The sequence below is a fragment of the Rutilus rutilus genome (assembly GCF_951802725.1).
Source record: "Rutilus rutilus genome assembly, chromosome: 8".
Classification (NCBI taxonomy): Eukaryota; Metazoa; Chordata; class Actinopteri; order Cypriniformes; family Leuciscidae; genus Rutilus; species Rutilus rutilus.
This window is the reverse complement of record NC_140222.1, coordinates 21,450,884-21,469,600: the sequence shown is the minus strand read 5'-3', so window position 1 is coordinate 21,469,600 and position 18,717 is coordinate 21,450,884. Positions and strand designations below refer to the sequence as shown.

The window sequence follows — 18,717 nt, the reverse complement described above, 5'->3', positions numbered from 1 at the left end:
AATCACACGAGATCTGGACATATATATTAAATAATATATTATGAGAAAAAGTATCTGAAATATTTTCCATGATAGTGTTACAATAAACAGTTAATTAATAAACAGTTGGGGGTTAAAATATAAATTAAAAAAACAACTTATTTATAACTATTAGTAATAATATTAAATATAATTTCTGTCAACTACATTTACAGTATAATTTTACACCACATGAAATGTGTACATATTGAGAAAAATATCTGAAATGTTTACATTTACAATTCTAAATTAACGCACAATATATCAATAATAAACAAGGAATAAAAGTTAATAAAATTAAAGTATATCAATTAAAATATTAATATACATACATTTGCATGCGTATATATAGCTGTTAGATTAACTTGTTTTTACTATAATTTAACAATTTCTAATATATTATTCACTATATCTATCTATACATAAGTTATTTACTAGTTTATAGAAGGAATTAAACCACACAAGATCTGTTCCATTGTCTTTACTTCAATGTTCACAACAAAAAGCACAAGACCATTCTTTTAAAATATTGCCAATACAAGTTTTTTTTTATAACAGGGAAAACAACTTTTTTCAGCAATTTGAGGATGTTCACCTCCAGTGCTTTTAACAACGTTTGTGGCAACTGTACAGAGGCAAATATCAGTGGCAAATTTATTCATTACAAAACACATTGATTCCTCTTCTGTTCTTGGATATACATAAATCTCTTTGTAAACTTTAGAACGTTTCTTCTTCTCGAGACCACTGCTAAATATTCAGTGGTAAAGTGCTGTAGCAAAAATGAAAACATTAAATTCGTCCCCCACGGTAATAACAAAGCTAGGAATATGTATTACGATATTTAGCTATAATGGTTTCAGTGTCTGTATGAATCTATGTACAAATGAGTTTACTGTTACAAGAGCAAGAGATGAACTGTTGCGCATCGTATTGTACATCATCACATATGAATCTGGTTTTCAAGAGGAACCTGCGATGAACATGAATTATGGAAGTTGCTTTCTCCCTCATTGTGTGCAAGACAAGAAATCTCTTCCATTTACCACCAGACTGCAGCAACCAATAGGAGAAGATGGCGTAAGTGACATAACAATGGCCATTATATAATCATGTCAGTGGTAAATCAAAGCCATTGTTTTTCTGGTACAGCGACTGTGTCGTTAAGGGGCATAAATGATAAACGTATCGTTTAAATGCTGCTATTTGTGCAACATGTTGATTGTGATCTTGCAGAACAGGAATACGAATATTACTTTCTTCTGAAAGAAAATTAGAACAATGTAGCTCAATATTTCCGCAGGAAAAAAACCCAAAAGAGAACAAAGAACGCTCTCAGCTTTTGTAGGCACAATGGTAAATGTGGCAAATGCTTAAAAAAACATCATTCCAAACCCTCCAAAATGAACCATAATCAAAGTGGAATTAAAATGTCAGAATCAAACATCACTCATCTTATGAACCAATAGTAAAATCCTATTACATTTCCATTCAAAGTAAATGTGCTGCCCGCATTCTCCACCAACTTCTCTCTTCAGAAGTCAGTACTTTAAAATGTAGGTGGTCAATTTTTTTCACCTGAATGAGTGCGCATGTCCATTTTTTAAATATGACAGCTGGTCCAAGCAGAATCGTTTAGGTTACACTGAGCAGCTTAAAAAAAAAAAAAAAAAAATGCAGGGCTCCATTGGAATTTAATGTGAATAAAACATTGAAGAAGTTCAGATACAAACAGTCACTCTTCACTGTTAGACGCAAGTTGCTAAAAAAACTTTGAGTGGATGAATTGCACTAAAACAAAGATGAGCGTTTTTTTTTCACAAACGTGGGCCGCTGTGGTTGACAGTATCTGCTTTTTTCAGTTTGCCTTTGTTGAAGGATTGGATGGAGCTGAGGAGGGCACCCCGGCCCACCCCGTTGGCACCGGGAGGTGAGAGGGACGGAGGGACGGGTTCACTCCCAGGAGGAGGAGGAGGAGGAGGTGGTGGAGGAGGAGCAGCACTGGGGGGAGGAAGAGGAGGCGCTGGAGGTGCTCCTGCGGAATCAGAAAACAGTCCGTCAAGATCGGTCGCGTTTCAGTAAGCTACATACTCGGAATCCTCTGCGGTATGTAAACAGGAAGCGAATAAAGTACAACAGCCATTCAGAATGAGACACTTACCACAAAAGGCAACATTTAAAGTCAACATGAAAGCTGGCATTACCATGATACATTAGCAAAGAATTTAACTTGGAGTGGAATTTAACTTAGCAACATGACTTGGAGTGCGTCCTCCGAACGCAGCATTTATCAGTTTTCGGACCCAGCCAATGACTTACTCATTTAGACATTTACCGCCACCTACTGGCACTTCTAGTTTCCTACTTAAGAGTGTCATTTCATTAAAAATATATATATTTACATATTAAAAATATGAAAACTTCCATTTCATGTTGACTTTAAATAACTTAATGCTGATTTGTCAATACTGTGATCATTTAATGACCAATCACCTTCTTGGAAATAAGTGACTGACAGCATGACTCATGCCTTCTGAACCAATAAGCAAGATGCAAGGTTGTGCTCAGTTGCAGTTGCTTTAAGACCACAATTTAAACATTGCATATATAAGAAAAAAAAAACTCACAATCCACAAAAAGTGCTTGTTGTTAGAAAGAGAATTTACCCTCAGAAAAGCCCAATTTTGTGCCTAAATAGACAATTGTAGATTGTGAACTTTTAAAGTTGCATTGACCCTTCTCAGTAGGCTGGACACTTGCTGAACAGACCTCATTTACTATTAATGAGTAGCAGTTTTGCTGTGGGGAATCGGAATGTACTACTGAGGGAGAGTGAGCTGCAACTTTATAGTGGAAATAGATTATTATTATTGAATTACTTTACCCCACACACGTTCAAAATGGTGCATGCTCTAGTTTTGAAGACAGCATGTAAGAGAGAGAGAGACAGAGAGAGAGAGAGAGAGACAGAGAGAGGCACACACAAGTTACTGATCATATCAGAATGAGATGACACATCGGATGATTATGATCTGGTAAGATGAATGGAGATTGCAACCGATTTCATGAGGAATTTGGCGATTGATCATGGAAATGAGAGATTAGGTCATGATTGATCTCAATTTGATGAAAAAACAGGAGATGTTAATGCGCCTGCGAGTTACAATCGAAAACATTTTACCACATCATGCAACAAACTTATAAATTCAGAATTATTTTTGATTTACTGGGAAAACTTTGATTGTTTTGATTGGACATACTGTAGGAGAATGTTTGGATAAATGCACAAACCAGGAAAAACAAACTCTTTGATGAAGTTTACATAATGATGGAGGATGAACAGAGTTATAAACGGGACGTACCTGGTAGAGGAGTGGGTGAGGACGGGCAGGTTGGAGGTGAACTCGCCCCAGAACCTGCTAGAAGACCATTAAAATGATTTTTACTGTATTTATACATTGACGGCTGTATCTTGGATCACGTAGTAATGACGTTCAACAGAAGGGTACTGGTAGTTTAAAAAGCCATTCAAAATCAGATGTAATATTGATAAACCTCTGAATATTTACGATGAGCACAAAGGTTGTTAGCAACGGTATTTGCTTTAATAAAAGTCACAAGTCTATGGAAGCCACTGAATAAAAAATAAAAAAGGTAATTGTGTATTTGCATCTCGCAATACTGACTTTTTTCTCAAGGGAAAAAGTCAGAATTGCTTACAATTCAGTCAATATGAATTGCTCAGTCAATATGAAATTGCTTCAGTCAATATGAAAAGCATGAATTGCTTACAATTCATTCAATATGAATACAATTCATATTGCTTACAATTGCGATATGAACTCGCAATTGCAAGGAAAAAATTTCAGAACTGTGAGATATAAACTCACAATTACGAGAAAAAAAGGTCAGAATTACGAGATATAAACTCACAATTACGAGAAAAAAAGGTCAGAATTACGAGATATAAACTCACAATTACGAGAAAAAAAGGTCAGAATTACGAGATATAAACTCACAATTACGAGAAAAAAAGGTCAGAATTACGGGATATAAACTCTGAATTGTGAGGAAAAAGTCAGAACTGCGAGATATAAACTCACAATTACGAGAAAAAAAGGTCAGAATTACGAGATATAAACTCTGAATTGTGAGGGAAAAGTCAGAATTGCGAGATATAAACTCACAATTGCGAGAAAAAGTCAAATTTGCACAAAAAAGTCAGAATTGCGAAAAAGTCAGAATTGTGAGGGAAAAAAGTTAGAATTGCGAGATAAACTTGCAATTGCGAGAAAAAAAGTCAGAATTGCGAGAAAAAGTCAGAATTCCTTGAGTTTGAGTTTATATCTTGTAATTCTAACTTTATTTCTTGTGATTGAGTGTCATGTGCACTTAATTATTTAAAAAGCTGTTTAATTACTGGGCGAGGTAGACATTAAGTATACAGTATTTTATTCAAAACCAAAAAAGTAGTTGAAGACGATAAATGTTTATAATATTGTGATTTATCTTGGAGCAGGTTGGTTTGGTTCATGGTTTATTACTTCTTAAAGGGTTAGTTCACCCAAAAATGAAAATTCTGTCAGTAATTACTCGCCCTCATGTTGTTCCAACCCCGTAAGACCTTCCGTTCATCTTCGGAACACAAATTAAGATATTTTTGATTAAATCTGAGAGCTGGATCACTCCTCCATAGGCTTCTAAGGCATTATAACTTGCTGGCCCAGAAAATGTATTAAAGACATCGTTAATATAGTCCAAGTGACTACAGTGGCTCAATCTTAAGTTTATAAAGCGACGAGAATACTTTTTGTGCGAAACCCCCCCCCCAAAAAACGACTTTATTCCACTATTCATTTCCTTCTCTCTGGGCCTCGAGTTTTTTCACGTAGTGTAATAGCGCAGCGCTTCTGTGTTGCACGTCACACGCATCACACACATGACCAGTGTCGGCCAATAGTGAGCCTATGTGTGACGTACAACACAGATGCGCTGCGCAGTTATACTACGTGAAAAGACTCGAGGCCCAGAGAGAAGGAAATGAATAGTGGAATAAAGTCGTTATTTTAGGGGTTTTTTGCGCACAAAGTATTCTCGTCGCTTTATAAACTTAAGATTGAGCCACTGTAGTCATATGGACTACTTTGATGATGTCTTTATTACCTTTCTGGACATGGACAGTATACCGTACATATATTTTCAATGGAGGGACAGAAAGCTCTCGGACTAAATCTAAAATACCTTAAACTGTGTTCCGAAGATGAACGGAGGTCTTACGGGCTTGGAACGACATGAGGGTGAGTCATTAATGACATCATTTTCATTTTTGGGTGAACTAACCCTTTAATGAAGAGTAAATCCATCTCAAATGGTCCATTTTTTTTTTATTTGGCTGCTTGACCATTTTTAATTTTCCCATTTTCTTTTTTACATCTATATATTGGTTTTGCAAAAAAAAATATATATTTTTTTTTTTAACTACAGAATTTTAGGTATATTTCACTTTTATTTTAATTTGTTTAACCACAAAAAGAAGACCATTTAAAATGCTCAAGCAACCTCCACTGGTCCATTTGAGATGGACTGACCCTGAAGACTTTCCTGAAATCCCTATGGAGAAAAATACTTCTGGAACCCAGAATGCTGAAAACGTACATTTTGAAATTAAATTACAGTTGTTTATTAATAAAGGAAAGTTTGATAATAAATGAAACCTACCAGAGTTGTTATTGTATTTGACAGAGAGATCCTCCTCATTTTCATATGTCGACTGTCTCGATTTCTGGAACCAAAATAAGAATAAGAATGCAATTTAAGAACCATTAAGTTCAGGATAAAACACTGTGGGCGTTTAGTGTGAATCCTATTTATAAAGCGTTTGAACTCATGTACCTTTCTGGCCAACATCTTCCTCTTGCGCTTCTCCTCCTCTGAACCGTGGTGCGACTGCGCTCGCGTCAACCTCTTGTGCTGGTGGATCTGAAATCACATGAGGTTTCGGTTACATAATCTTAACGGGATTTTCGAAGATAAGTTGAAAGGATTTTCCTGTTGTGTCAGATATCAGGGATGGTGACAATGTTGACAGTATTACATTTTATTCAACTTTTCTAGATTGAAATGACAAGATTTGTGTTTGCGACACTGTGGCATAACATTCCTTAAGCAAGCCGAACATTTGTTGCAAAAGAGACCAAAAGTGAACAAAGCAATGCACTAACCGTCCTCTGTTCCTCCACTAGACGCCTCTCTAAGCATTCTTTAGACGACTTCAGAGCCTCTTTTAATTTGGAACTGATCTGGAGTTCGGAAAGAGAAGAAAAAAAATGTGTGCATCCTTATGGACATTTTTGTCTTTTTCAGTTTTGTGGTTATGCAAACTGCATCAAATTTGGCACAGGTGTGTATTTTTATTGGAATTTTATTATTTCACCCCCATTTCCTTTAAAAAAATATTTTTTTGCACTAGGTACACAAAATACTTCCTCTTAGAGCCTTTTGGACAAAAATGTCCGCATTGAAACCCATTAAAACTGCAATTTTTAATCCCAGGGCCATTTAACTATAAAATGATGCAATCTTTGTTAAGAGGCTTTCATTCTGTTGGCAAGGCATAAGTTCTATTTTTTACCAGATGGTTCCATTTTCTCAGGTTTGACCTATAAAGCAAATACTCGCTTTTTCCTGTTTTCTGCTTTGCCATCTTATAGAGCCAATTGGATAAATCATGCAGCGATAATTGTGTGGGTGTGTTGGTATGGATGTTAGAGTGTGGTTTGTATGTGTGTAATAAAAAAAATTATGTGTGTGTGTTTGTAATATTTGAGAGAGAAAAACTCTACTTTAAATAACAAATCCAAACACTGTGTCCCAGTGGAGTTTTGCTGGCATCCAATGGGGAAAATCTGTTACAGCGGCCAAACAAAATCTAACTGAAAGCTAATTTTTTGAGATATCAACCTCAAATTTGGAACACAGCTTGTTCAGATTTATGGCTTTGATTTTCTAGCCGTTTTAGAGTTCAATAATGTTCATGAATCATTTTCTTAAACTTAAACCTATATAACTTTTTTTTGGTTTTACTTTTTACAATTTTCTTACTTCTTTAAAATGAGACCAAACTTAAATCTGTGCTCCTAAGCTTCAAATTTTATATGTCAGTTTTTTGACACGGACAATTTTTGTCCACTATGGACCTATGTGTAACTTTTTTTAATTGATGCACAAGGGTTAAATAAAAAAATAGGTTTATTTTTTACTTCAGTTTGCTTTGTTTACCTTAAACTGGGGTTTCTCCGAGTTAAACAGCAGCACGTCATTGAATAACCTGTTAGAACGAGAGTCAAACTCAGCAGTTTCACAATTACTGCTTGACTTTCAACCACATGCTTTAGATTCACAATAATGTGACATAGTTATAAAATGAAGACTTCTGTAGAATGTTTTGTACTCATGACTCATAGGATGAATCTCACAAAACTTGTCAAGAACAGGTACTTTAGCCAAAACTCAACAGAAAATAAATAAATAAATGAATTGTATTTTGTATAAAGAAAACAAAAATAAAATTTTTACACCATTGTAATTTGACATTATTTTCATATTACGCAAAACTAACTTAACAATATTAAGCAATAAACATTAACTCATGACAATTATGCCAATAATTTTATTCAAAATATAATATAATTTAAATGATAAAATTATAAAATTTATAAAAACAATAAAAATGCTATGTATAAAAATCTAATGATACAACTAAATATACGACTTTAACTAATTGCTAAATATCTAATTCCTTTTGTGAGATTTACTCCTGAGCACAAGCAGGCCTGAATATCGTAACTCACGGTGTTTGTAGTAGTTGGGAAACGGTTGGCATTCCCGTTTTGCAAGCTTCTGTGGACAGGATGGACTGAAGTACTGAGACTGTGGGAAAATGGAAAACAAAAGGTAACGTATTACATAAAACCATTAACTACAAACGTTTTACGAACACACTTTGGGATTCCTGCTGTAGGTTGTTAACTATTGCATAAAACTGAACAACAGCTAATGTTTTGTAGCTTGAAATGGCAAGTTCAACTTATTAAATTATCTACAACTAATTTACTCATTGATTTAGCCTATTATACATACAACATCCATGCTCTCCACATTCAGACAATAATCTGATCAGTGCTACTATGTGCCTGCTTGTATGCACATATATGAAATACTTTGGCTAATTTAATTTGTGCTTTCAGTTTACAATAAGAGTCTAGTACATTTTACCATGTTTGAAGTGCCCCTATTATGCTATTTTAAAGGTTCCTAATGTTGTTTTGGAGTTACAACACATTTACATGCATACAGACCGAAAAACACTTGAATTTTCTCATAATAAACATTGCATCATCACGTCTGATTGGTCAGATGGCCCAATCTGTTGTGATTAGTCTACTCTGCTCTGATTGGTCAGATGGATCAGTCTGTTTTGATTGGTCTACTCTGCTCTGATTGGTCAGATGGCCCAGTCTGTTGTGATTAGTCTACTCTTCTCTGATTGGTCATATGGCCCAGTCTGTTGTGATTGTGTACTCTGCTCTGATTGGTCAGTTGGCTCAGTCTGTTGTGATTGTGTACTCTGCTCTGATTGGTCAGATGGCCCAGTCTGTTATGATAGATCTACTTCTTACTGCTTTTAGCACGCGTCGGAAACCAAAAGACCATTACCATAATCTGAATTTCAGCTCGAGATCTTCCTCTTCCTCAACACTTAATAAACAGTGATACGAACAGTAACAATGGTGTTGGTTTTAATTTGAGCAAGAGTCCTCATTCTTATAAAGTGCATGCAACGTGGCCAGATTAGGTTCTTTCTTTTGGGAGATAATTTATTTATTGTGCACTTTGATCTTTGAATTTTTGCAGACCTTTTACATTCACAGCTATATTACACACTCAATGAAAAGCATAATAGGGGGACTTTAAATAAAAAAAATTCTGCTGACTACATGTGGGGCTGGTTGGTCAGACTCCAGAGAACATTCATAAAGGTGAACAGAAGATCATACTGACCTACAGATGGGAACTGGGCCGGAGGATACTGATCTACAGGCACGGCATCAGGCGGGCGGCCATACGTCATTTCATAAAGCAAGTGTCCAAATGAGTAGATGTCTATGCTTTCTGTTGTCTGATAAAAGGAAAAACATCAGCTTTTCAACATCAAGCAGTTTAATTATTAATATTTAAATGATTTAATATTAATAAGAAAAACATTAAATAATGAATGAGTTAAATAATAATATTTAGCAATTATTTCATAAAAAGTGAAATATTAACATTATTAATAAGATTTAAAATAACAAATATTTAGCAATTTTATAATACATTATTTTATCATTTAATTTGTTCATTTGGTTTAAATTTTTCATTATAATAATGATAAAGGTCTCTTACATTAATTTTCCTGAACTGTGTTACATAGGGTCGGTAATATGATGGCAGTCCCAGTAATGAATTCTCTATATCCAACAATTTACACGTGTTCTCCTCGATCAGGACATTGGATGCATGAAGATGCCCGTACGGAAAACCCTTGTCATGGAGAAATTTTAGTGCCTGGAATAAAACAGCATGGAAATACGGCAGTGAAAAAACAATGTTAAAGTTTGACATAAAATAATAGTTAGCAAACTCAAATATATACTATCATTCAAATGTTTGGGTTTGGCAATATTGTTAAATGTTTTTGAAAGTCTTTTCTGCTCAACAAGGCTGCATTTATTTGATGAAAAATACAGTAAAAACAGTAATATTGTGAAATATTACAATTTAAAATAACTGTTTTCTATTGTAATATATTGTAAAATGTAATTTATTCCTGTGATTATTCCTTCAGAAATCACTCTAATATGCTGATTTCTGATTATTATCAATGTTGAAAACAGTTGTGCTACTTCATATTTTTGTGGAAAGATATTCTTTACTAAATAGAAAGTTCAAAAGAAAAACATTAATTTGAAATAGAAATCTTCTGTGACATTTTAAATGGCCTTTACTGTCACTTTAGAACAATTTAATGTGTCCTTAATGAATAAAAGTATTCATTTCTTTCAAAAACGATGTCGTAACAGACCTCCAGAATCTGTCTTCCGTATGTTCGGATTTGCTGCAGCTCCAAACCCTGGATCTTTTTAGGATTGCAGTACTTCTTAAGAAAGGGTTCTTTGGGCTTCACCTGGAGGACCGGCAAAATTCAAGACAGAATTAAAAAGATATTGAAGTATGTTAAAAGTTACAATCTGAAAAAAAAAAAAACATTTTTGACAAGTCAAGAAGAAGAAAACCAACCTTGCAAATGTGATCCCTAAGCGTTCCTTTCTCACTGAAAACTCTAATGACTAGTGCAGATGATTCACTGCTTGTGGCGAAACTGACGGCGGAGATGTTTGAATGCTACGGAAAAACCCCCACAAAAGTCAGAAACATAAACACTAAGTAAACTTGTTTGTCCATGCAAAGGTCACTGACAGAATTTTAGGATGTTGTTGGAGTTATCAGGGTGTTGCTATTCGGTTTGTAAAAGATGTTCTGTTGGTTGCTAGGGTAATATATAGTATATTTTTATTAGACATAAAATTTGTTTGTAGAAAAGCCTGGAAACTGGATGAAACAGGAAACATTAGGTCACTTTGCCATCAGGTCACTATGACCCACACTAATCAGTACAATGATATTAAGTTGTTCTTTTTGATTAACATGTTATGTAAACTTTCTTGATATACGGTTTTTAATTCTCTTGATGATAAAAAAAGACCAATTGGAGGAACGCCACTATTAAAGAGAAGCCAGAAAGATTAGGAATTAATTGTGGCAGACAAAAGGAGGTTGGCTTCATAAAAATGAAGATAACCCAATGAATTTAGGTTGTAAGAGTGAGATTGTTAGAAATACAGCTGGCGTCTCGGCTTTGCTGACTGGACCAACAAAGTCTGATCTTTGGCATCTGGAACTTCTTGAAGTTGTTTGCAAAGAAGAGAAGACTTTTTCTACAACAAATGCTATGATATTCAGAACACTAGAATTCAGATTTCCTGCATGTTTTCCCATGAGCCTCATGGCCAGAAGTGACCTTGTCATGCATTACTCATTACCGTGTTTCTCAGTTGGCTTGCTTTAATCTGATCATCTGGAATGCAGATATCACGATCAGATGTCCACCCCCATCTGACTGACGATTTGCCTTGAAGTAACCATTAAAGGGATAGTTCACTCAAAAATGAAAATTCGGTCATCAATTATTCACTCGCACGTCGTTCCAAACCCATAAGAGTTGAAACCCTCCATTGAAAGTCTATTCACCCAAAACTGAAACTGTGGATCGAGCGGTTTAATCCAAGTCTTCTGAAGAGATAGGATCACTTTATATAAACATATTTAATTTAGGCTTTTATTCACATGCAAACATTGGTCAGCGAACATACATAGAGCACTCATATGTAAACAGAAGGTCAAGCATGAGAACCAATGAGGTTCGATCTTGCGAGGCACGCAAGTACGTTTGAGTTTCCGTTTTCCATATCTGATGTGCTCTATATGTATGAGCGTTAATTAGGGCTGCACGATATGAGGAAAAGCTGCGATGTGCGATAACATTGTTTAATATTGCGATGACGATATGACTTGCGATAAATATTCAAATGTGAATGTTAGCTATATGTTCCCATGTCTTAGTGCTTTAATAGGTTCTTTGCGTGACAGGTCAAACGTTTATTACCTGCCTGGTTCAGATTACACGATTTTAGCGCGATTTTGGCACGATCCGTTTGATGTAGGGTGTTGTGGGGATTCGTAAATGACAACGGGCTTGGGACGCAAGATTCGATCGCGTCATCTCGTATAGTGTGTCATAGATGCTTCACGACAGAAAGATTAGCATGTTAAATTTTTTAACAGTCCTCCAGGACGGGTTCCGTCAAGAGTGAGTGAGTATGTTAGGGAGAGTGTGTGTGCGCGCGAGTGAGTGAGTGAGCGAGGGACAGTGAGTGTGTGTGTGTGTGCACGTGCGAGTGAGCGAGTGTGTGTGCGAGTGAGTGAGCGCAAGTGAGTGAGTGAGCGAGGGACTCAGTGTGTGTGTGCGAGTGTGTGTGCGAGTGAGTGAGTGCAAGTGAGTGAGTGAGCGAGGGACTCAGTGTATGTGTGTGTGTGTGTGTGCGTGCGCGAGTGAGCGTGTGTGTGTGTGTGCGTGCGAGTGAATGTGTGCGTGCGTGCGAGTGAATGTGTGCGTGCGTGCGAGTGAATGTGTGCGTGTAACGGCACACGATGACTGCTCGGAAAGCAACGTGTAGTCTGACATGTTTCTTGTCCACAACACGACAAGATTTTAGGAGTCAAAATCGTGTAATCTGACACCGTGACTATCTTAACAGACACAAAAATCTTGTAATCTGAACCAGGCATTATTCATCGTGTCAGGCTGTCGGTTGCGATGTGTTCATCGCGCGAGTTCATATCGCGATGACGATGAAAATTCGATGTATCGTTCAGCCCTAGTGTTAATCAATGTTTATGTCAATAAAATCTTAAATTAAATCTGTTCATCATCTAAAGCAATTGTGTCTGTTCAGATGACTTGGATTAAACTGCTCCATTCATATGGATTTATTTTAGGACCTCTTTATAAACGTTTTGAACCGTCAGAGTTTCGTGTGAATAGACTTTCAATGGAGGCACAGAAACATCTTCATTTGTGTTTTGAAGATGAACAGAAGTCTTATAATTATTAATTGAAAAACGTAGAAATTTTGCCTTGGAAACTAACTGAAATAAGCTTAAGTTGAAGCACTTAAATTACTAACTGGAAATGAAAATAAAAAACTAATGGTTCGTTTACACAACAACAATGTACTAAAAAAAAAATGGAAAAGCTCTTCCTTTTTGTGTACAGACAACAACGTTGTCAGAACGATCCCTGTTCACACGGATCTGGGAAAACTATTAAAAATGCTGTATTATTCATGCCAGGCTAGTAGTTGGCGATGTCACTTTGTAAAGAAACTCTACGCGCCTACAGACTGAACACATAATACGCATGCGCATGACGTCACCGTTTTCACAAATTCGTGTTTTTGTAGTTTACACGAAGACAATAATGGTATCGTTTTCAAAAACGTGCACTTTGAAACCTGATTTCAAAAGTTCAAGCCCCCAAAACGCTGCTCTCGTGTAAATCAACGGCCAAAATGCATAAACGTTTTTTTGTTGTCATGTAAAAGGCCCCTAAAACTGAAATAAAAATGAATTAATGCAAAATTCTAATATTTTAAAGAAACTAACCCCTGGTTTCACAGACAGGGCTTAAGACTAGTCCTAGACTAAAATGTAAGTCTGAGCTGTTTCCACTGAAATAAACTTGCACTGACTGATCTTAAAAATATATCAGTGCCTTTTTAGTTTTAAGATGCACATCGGTAATGTTTTTTTCTAAGCATGTTTATAAAAATTACTTAAATGTCCTAATTGATCTATGGTCTAATCCTGGCTTAGTCTAAGCCCTGTCTGTGAAACCGGGCCTAAAACTAATAAATAAGCGCACAGAATTACTTAAAATGACACTAAAATTTGAAATAAAAGCAAACTAAATATCTTAACTGAAAATATCTTAACACTAAAATAACACTGCATCTAACCCGTGTTCGGGTGTCTACACATGACTTTAATGGAGTCTTTTGTAAAGATGGGCTTGCAGTGATCGGTTTAATCTGGCAGTACGGCTGCTGAACTTGAGGAAGCAGAAAAAACAAGAGCACATGACAGTGTTCGCACACAAAACATCCAAACATTCGGGTCAGTACACAAAGACAGGCTCTTTTAGTTCATTCCCGACAGTGTGTCGGCTCTCCTTAACAGCTATGCAATTAAATACAACAAAAGTGAAGTTAATTATATTCCGATTTGTTTTGCATTACGATAAGTGCAGGGGAATATTGCGTAACAGTCATGAAAATAACGTCTATTGTCAATTGATTACTAAAAGATCATCACACTGCAACAATGTTTTGATGAATACATTTAAAAAAAAAAAAAAATCAATGCTACTATATTTATGCTAAATTGATTTTCAATCTAAATAGTAGTACATTTATTTTAGGCCGTAATAACCACCAGAGCAACACCATAACAACACTCTCACAACATCTGTGCAACAATATATCAACGGCGGTAACCCCACAACCCAAATTTAAGACTTACAGAAAATGTTGGAAGCAGCTTCATTGCAGACTGGAGATCTTTGTCGGACAGGAACTTATCTGGACCCAAATCGACCTATAATTGGTGAAGAAACGTATTACGGTGAGTTCAAGGGTCACACAATGCTGTGGCTAATTATAGAAGAGAATGAAAACAAATACGTCAAGAGGGATTAGTAAGTTAGTTAAGTTCTTTGTGCAGCCAAACAAAGTGGTGTTGAGTACAACAAACAAGATGTACTGCATCAGGGTTACATAATAATGGGAATTAGACAAGTTGAGGGTCAAAGTACCGGATTAACGGTCAAGAATATAACAAAAAAAAGTTTTGGATTGTGTTTGTATGGGCCAAGATGAAACTTACCCAACTTAATACTTGTTTCTCTTTGGGTTGATCTTTGTCTTTGACCAAGAAGTACCTCTTTCTCAATCGCCAGCCTATAAAAAGACAGACATTAAGTGATTGAATAAATATTAATATCAATAAATAGAAATCTCACATCATTTAAAAAAATAAAAAAAATAATACAATACAATAATATACTATAATATAAAATAATATAATAATAAAAATTTTGCATTGTGACATTCATTTCATAACAAATAAGAACATTTTCTGCTTTAAATTTTCATTACCGTAACATGTAAAAAAAAATTCCATTCTCAGTACCGTAATACAGTAACAAACAAACGTCCAATTTAACAACTATACTTTCCAAATGTATTTTTTAAATTAAACAAAAATTAATTCACATTTTGTGCATTACAGTAATGACAATGAGACTTTTGTTTCCATTACGGTAATGACAATTTGCAGGAAAAAAAGCTTCATTTTCATGAAATTTCCAAATTACTATTTTTTTTTGTCTTTTGATTTAGCAGTAAAATGACCTGAACATGTTCTAATAGGTAAATGTTAAAACTTTGTTTATGAATCTTCCTCTGAAAGAAACCAAACAGCAAGTTTCTTCTCAAATGTGTCTCGGCTATGTAACTGTTTTTAGAAGATAAAAAAACATCCCATGAGCCTCTGAAATCCATCAAGTTGTCAGGAACTATCAATGTGTCAACGTGATTTGCTGGGCCTGACGCTGGGATGCGAATATAAACAGCGCGTCATCATGAGAAACAAAACAATAAAACTTGAATCATTAACTTTTATAGTTGTGATGCACCTCAAGGCTGGCGACGTTGATCTTTCATGGTCAATGTAAAAGCAACTAAACATTTTATTAATAAGTAATATAATAAATAATACATTAACATAATATAATACAAAATTGGACGGAAATAGTCAGCATTTGACCGAACAACTGTACAGCTTTACTCACCAATGTCTTTTAACGGCTCAATAACCTCCCATTTTGGATCGGATCTGAAGAACATGGACACCTGCTGTAAGGCTATTTCTGAAAAATAAGAAAGGGGTGAGTTTTAGAATAATTGTGATGCACAAAATCCCATCTAGTCTTAAAATACACCCTGGTTGTATTACCTGTGTAGTTTGCAGAGTAAGTGTTAGTGTCAAGAAACTTTTTGACCAGCTCACAGCTGGAGAGGACATGGTGACGCGTGATGTGGTTCAGATAGGCCTGAAGACCCTTCTGACGCTCGGCTATAAACTCTCGGTCCATGTTTCCTATCAGCTTCTTAGGAGGAAGTGGCAGGTTTAGGCCAGAAATCTATGAACACAGAGAGATTGACTCATACTTGCTCTTTCACTGATGAAAGAGTATTTATTTGGAAACAGCAGCCGTCAAACACGTTTACAGGAAAGGATCCCATTTCAACACAGGCTTGTTCTAACAGTCCACTTACCAGTAAACTATTATTCAGCATGTCAAAGTCGCTGTATCGCCGGATGACCTGCGAAACAAATGAAGACTAAATCAGTTATTGTGTCCATAACAAACATGATAGATGCCATGGATAGATGGATAGATAGATAGATAGTCCAAACTCACCGTCCAACTGTTGTCTGTGGAAACGCCCCTTTGGACACGAATGATATACTCCTGTTAATAGAGAAAAAAACAATGGATGACTGAATCCAAACTAGGAAATATACATTAAAATAAAAAGTACAACAGCAAGGCCCTGCTGAAAAACTGTCTTAGCTAGTCTTCAGCCCCCAAATCATCTTTAACATCAGCAATCCAGTTTAGCCTGACTAGTGGAAACCAACCTAAACAAGCACATATTTGTTTTGTTATTTCTTCACATTATTGGGAATTCAAGAGACCGAAATCATGCTGTCACAGATTTGTGGTTTTTCTGGAAGAATTGTGAAGAAATGTCAAAACAAGGAAGTGAAAAGACAAAACGTAACCAAGTCTCCAAAAACCCTGCAACAACCTCACGGTGACCCTGACGTTTACGGTGAGGTCCAGATGCTTACTCATTAATGTTTGACTCTCCTTTAAAAATGTAACCTGATAGTTTCCATACGACTAAAACAAGAGCAAAGGTACTCAGTTCCCAGAATGCACCGCAACACTATTTTATTTAGATGACATCAACACTGTGACATGTTTAGATTACAAAATAAATAGCAATACATATATGTAATCAATCATATTAACTGATGATTTAGGTGAAGCTGTTAATGTATTATTATATTTTTTCAGTTCGACTAAACTAATTTTTTAAAACAAGACATTTAACAGGTTGTAAAGTTTACAGAATCGAAACTGGATTACTAGATTGCACTTTCATAATGGATCAGGAGAAGTGAATAGATGAATGGATGAGAAAGGAAATAATCGGATGTCTTGTGGCTTCGGTTTCGCAGCACAAGGAAATTATGTTCAGCTCAGATGCAAATTACCTTTTTTTCAGTTCCCCCATATAACCACAAGTACAGAGCCAGACAGTTTAAAAATGTCACATGAGATCAGCAGCATAGATGGTATCTGTTTTGAAAATGCTTGTAAATTGTTTACTTCAAAACCTCAATATTTTTTTTTTTTAATAAAAATGACCCTCTTAATCTTGTTCAAAAAATTAACAAGCTACTATTTACATATCGCTTTTCTTTAAAAGTTGATTATGTTCAGCATATTTGATTTATGCTATTTTTTTATCAGTTCATTCAAAGTTGAATGCACTGTGAAATGAACTAACGTTATTTCTAAATGTGTTTTTTTTTTTTTTTTTACATTTTCTAAATGGTTACCTTTCACTAAGTGTACATTAAGTGTTCCAGTCTGAACTGACAACAGAAATTAATATTAAACTACGAGTCATCTTTGTCACTAAATGCGATTAATTTGATCCTTATCGACAAATAATCGAGAATCAACAACGTTGAACGTCAAAAAAACGTCATCATCGACGTTAAAGCCCCATTAAATCTGATCTGCTGGCATTTCAATGCGCATTTATGATCGATATGAAAGGTTTTAAAGACCCAGAGACCCTCCGGGTGGTTCTGTTTACCGTGTGCGACTGTAAACTCTGGCTGGCCTCGATCACGGCGCTCAGCGGCACGGTATCGTCCAGTGGAGGCTTCCTCCCGGACAACGGCTGCGGCTGCTGCTCCATGAACGCCATCCCGGATCAAAACAACACCAAACAGCCCCGGTTCGACAGGGTTCGGTTTAACCGAGAGCCCGCCTCTGTCGGTAAAAGGACGTGACGGTTCACTGCGCGACTGTGCTTGAGACAACGTGGGAGAAACGAATCAGAAACTGCCAGTAAAATGTGACGTAGATGTTCTAGCCGAGAGGAGCTCGTCCACTCTAGTGCGCACTCTCGAGTGAAAGTGAGTGACGCCGCATTTTTCTTTATGGTCACCAAAAATATCGTTTAAGCCTGCCCGTTTGTAAAATACAGAAATGAATCAACTATTTACAGTTATATTCTGTTGTATTTTCCTGACAATAACATTGAAAAGAAAGAAATAAAGTGAGAGACGCCATGTTGTAGGCTAGTAAGTGCACTCAAACAGGAAACCACATAAGGCTCACGGCTAAATTCAATCATATCGTTTCTTGTGAGGCTCGGTATAAAATGAAACTTATCAAAGTAACAAATAAACTGTTTTCAACTTCATTTATATGGCTGTCATTATGCAGTTTTGGTTGGAGTTTGTAACACAAGCTTTGCATCTTTGAGGGTAAATGTTGACAAAAAATATCATGTGACCAGTCGGAGTAACATGTGACTCAAAATGAATGAATTCTCAATTTTTATCTTCTATATTCTTGGCAAAGCATACTGATTTTCCTCCCATCTTAAAAACGTTACATATAGTTTTATTTATAATTATATATTTATATATATATTGAGGACTAAGATAGTTATTGGAAGATCTTGTAGTGAATAACCTGAAGTTACACTGTGGATGCATCACAGAAGATTTAGTTTGAAAGAAAAGTTTTTAATGATTTAAGTTGTTGTTTTTTTAAATAATTTGCTGGTTAATTTAATGTAATTGTAATACTATTATGTTAACCATACT

General features: G+C 35.7%; 1 protein-coding gene across 4 annotated transcripts; it reads right to left on the bottom strand.

Moving 5' to 3' along the window:
- Positions 1-484: 484 nt before the first annotated feature.
- On the bottom strand, positions 485-18,212 carry pxk (PX domain containing serine/threonine kinase). 4 transcript variants are annotated; one of them, XM_084415595.1, is made up of 19 exons: positions 17,694-18,206; positions 16,220-16,270; positions 16,074-16,121; positions 15,751-15,937; positions 15,587-15,664; positions 14,620-14,693; positions 14,257-14,331; positions 10,357-10,461; positions 10,142-10,243; positions 9,463-9,624; positions 9,079-9,196; positions 7,869-7,947; positions 7,297-7,345; positions 6,240-6,317; positions 5,911-5,997; positions 5,737-5,800; positions 3,381-3,437; positions 2,903-2,930; positions 485-2,053 (listed from the first exon to the last, which is right to left on the bottom strand). In XM_084415595.1, exons 1-18 carry the CDS (start codon positions 17,805-17,807, stop codon positions 2,914-2,916), a joined length of 1,545 nt encoding a protein of 514 aa, XP_084271721.1. In that variant the 5' UTR covers positions 17,808-18,206; the 3' UTR covers positions 485-2,053; positions 2,903-2,913. The 4 variants fall into 4 exon arrangements, with proteins under 4 accessions (XP_084271721.1, XP_084271722.1, XP_084271719.1 ...); XM_084415596.1 differs by having other exon boundaries at positions 3,381-3,434; positions 17,694-17,984; XM_084415593.1 differs by lacking the exon at positions 2,903-2,930 and having other exon boundaries at positions 17,694-18,212.
- Between the last annotated feature and the right edge of the window lie 505 nt (positions 18,213-18,717).

What these genes read in the sequence shown, in the direction of transcription:
- pxk (XM_084415593.1), bottom strand. Translation starts at nt 17,807, where the DNA reads ATGGCGTTCATGGAGCAGCAGCCGCAGCCGTTGTCCGGGAGGAAGCCT. An exon ending in AGAGTTTACAGTCGCACACG is followed by an intron (nt 16,271 to 17,693) that starts GTAAACAGAACC and finishes CTCTATTAACAG; the next exon opens with GAGTATATCATTCGTGTCCA. An exon ending in TGAGCCGTTAAAAGACATTG is followed by an intron (nt 14,694 to 15,586) that starts GTGAGTAAAGCT and finishes GTCTTTTTATAG; the next exon opens with GCTGGCGATTGAGAAAGAGG.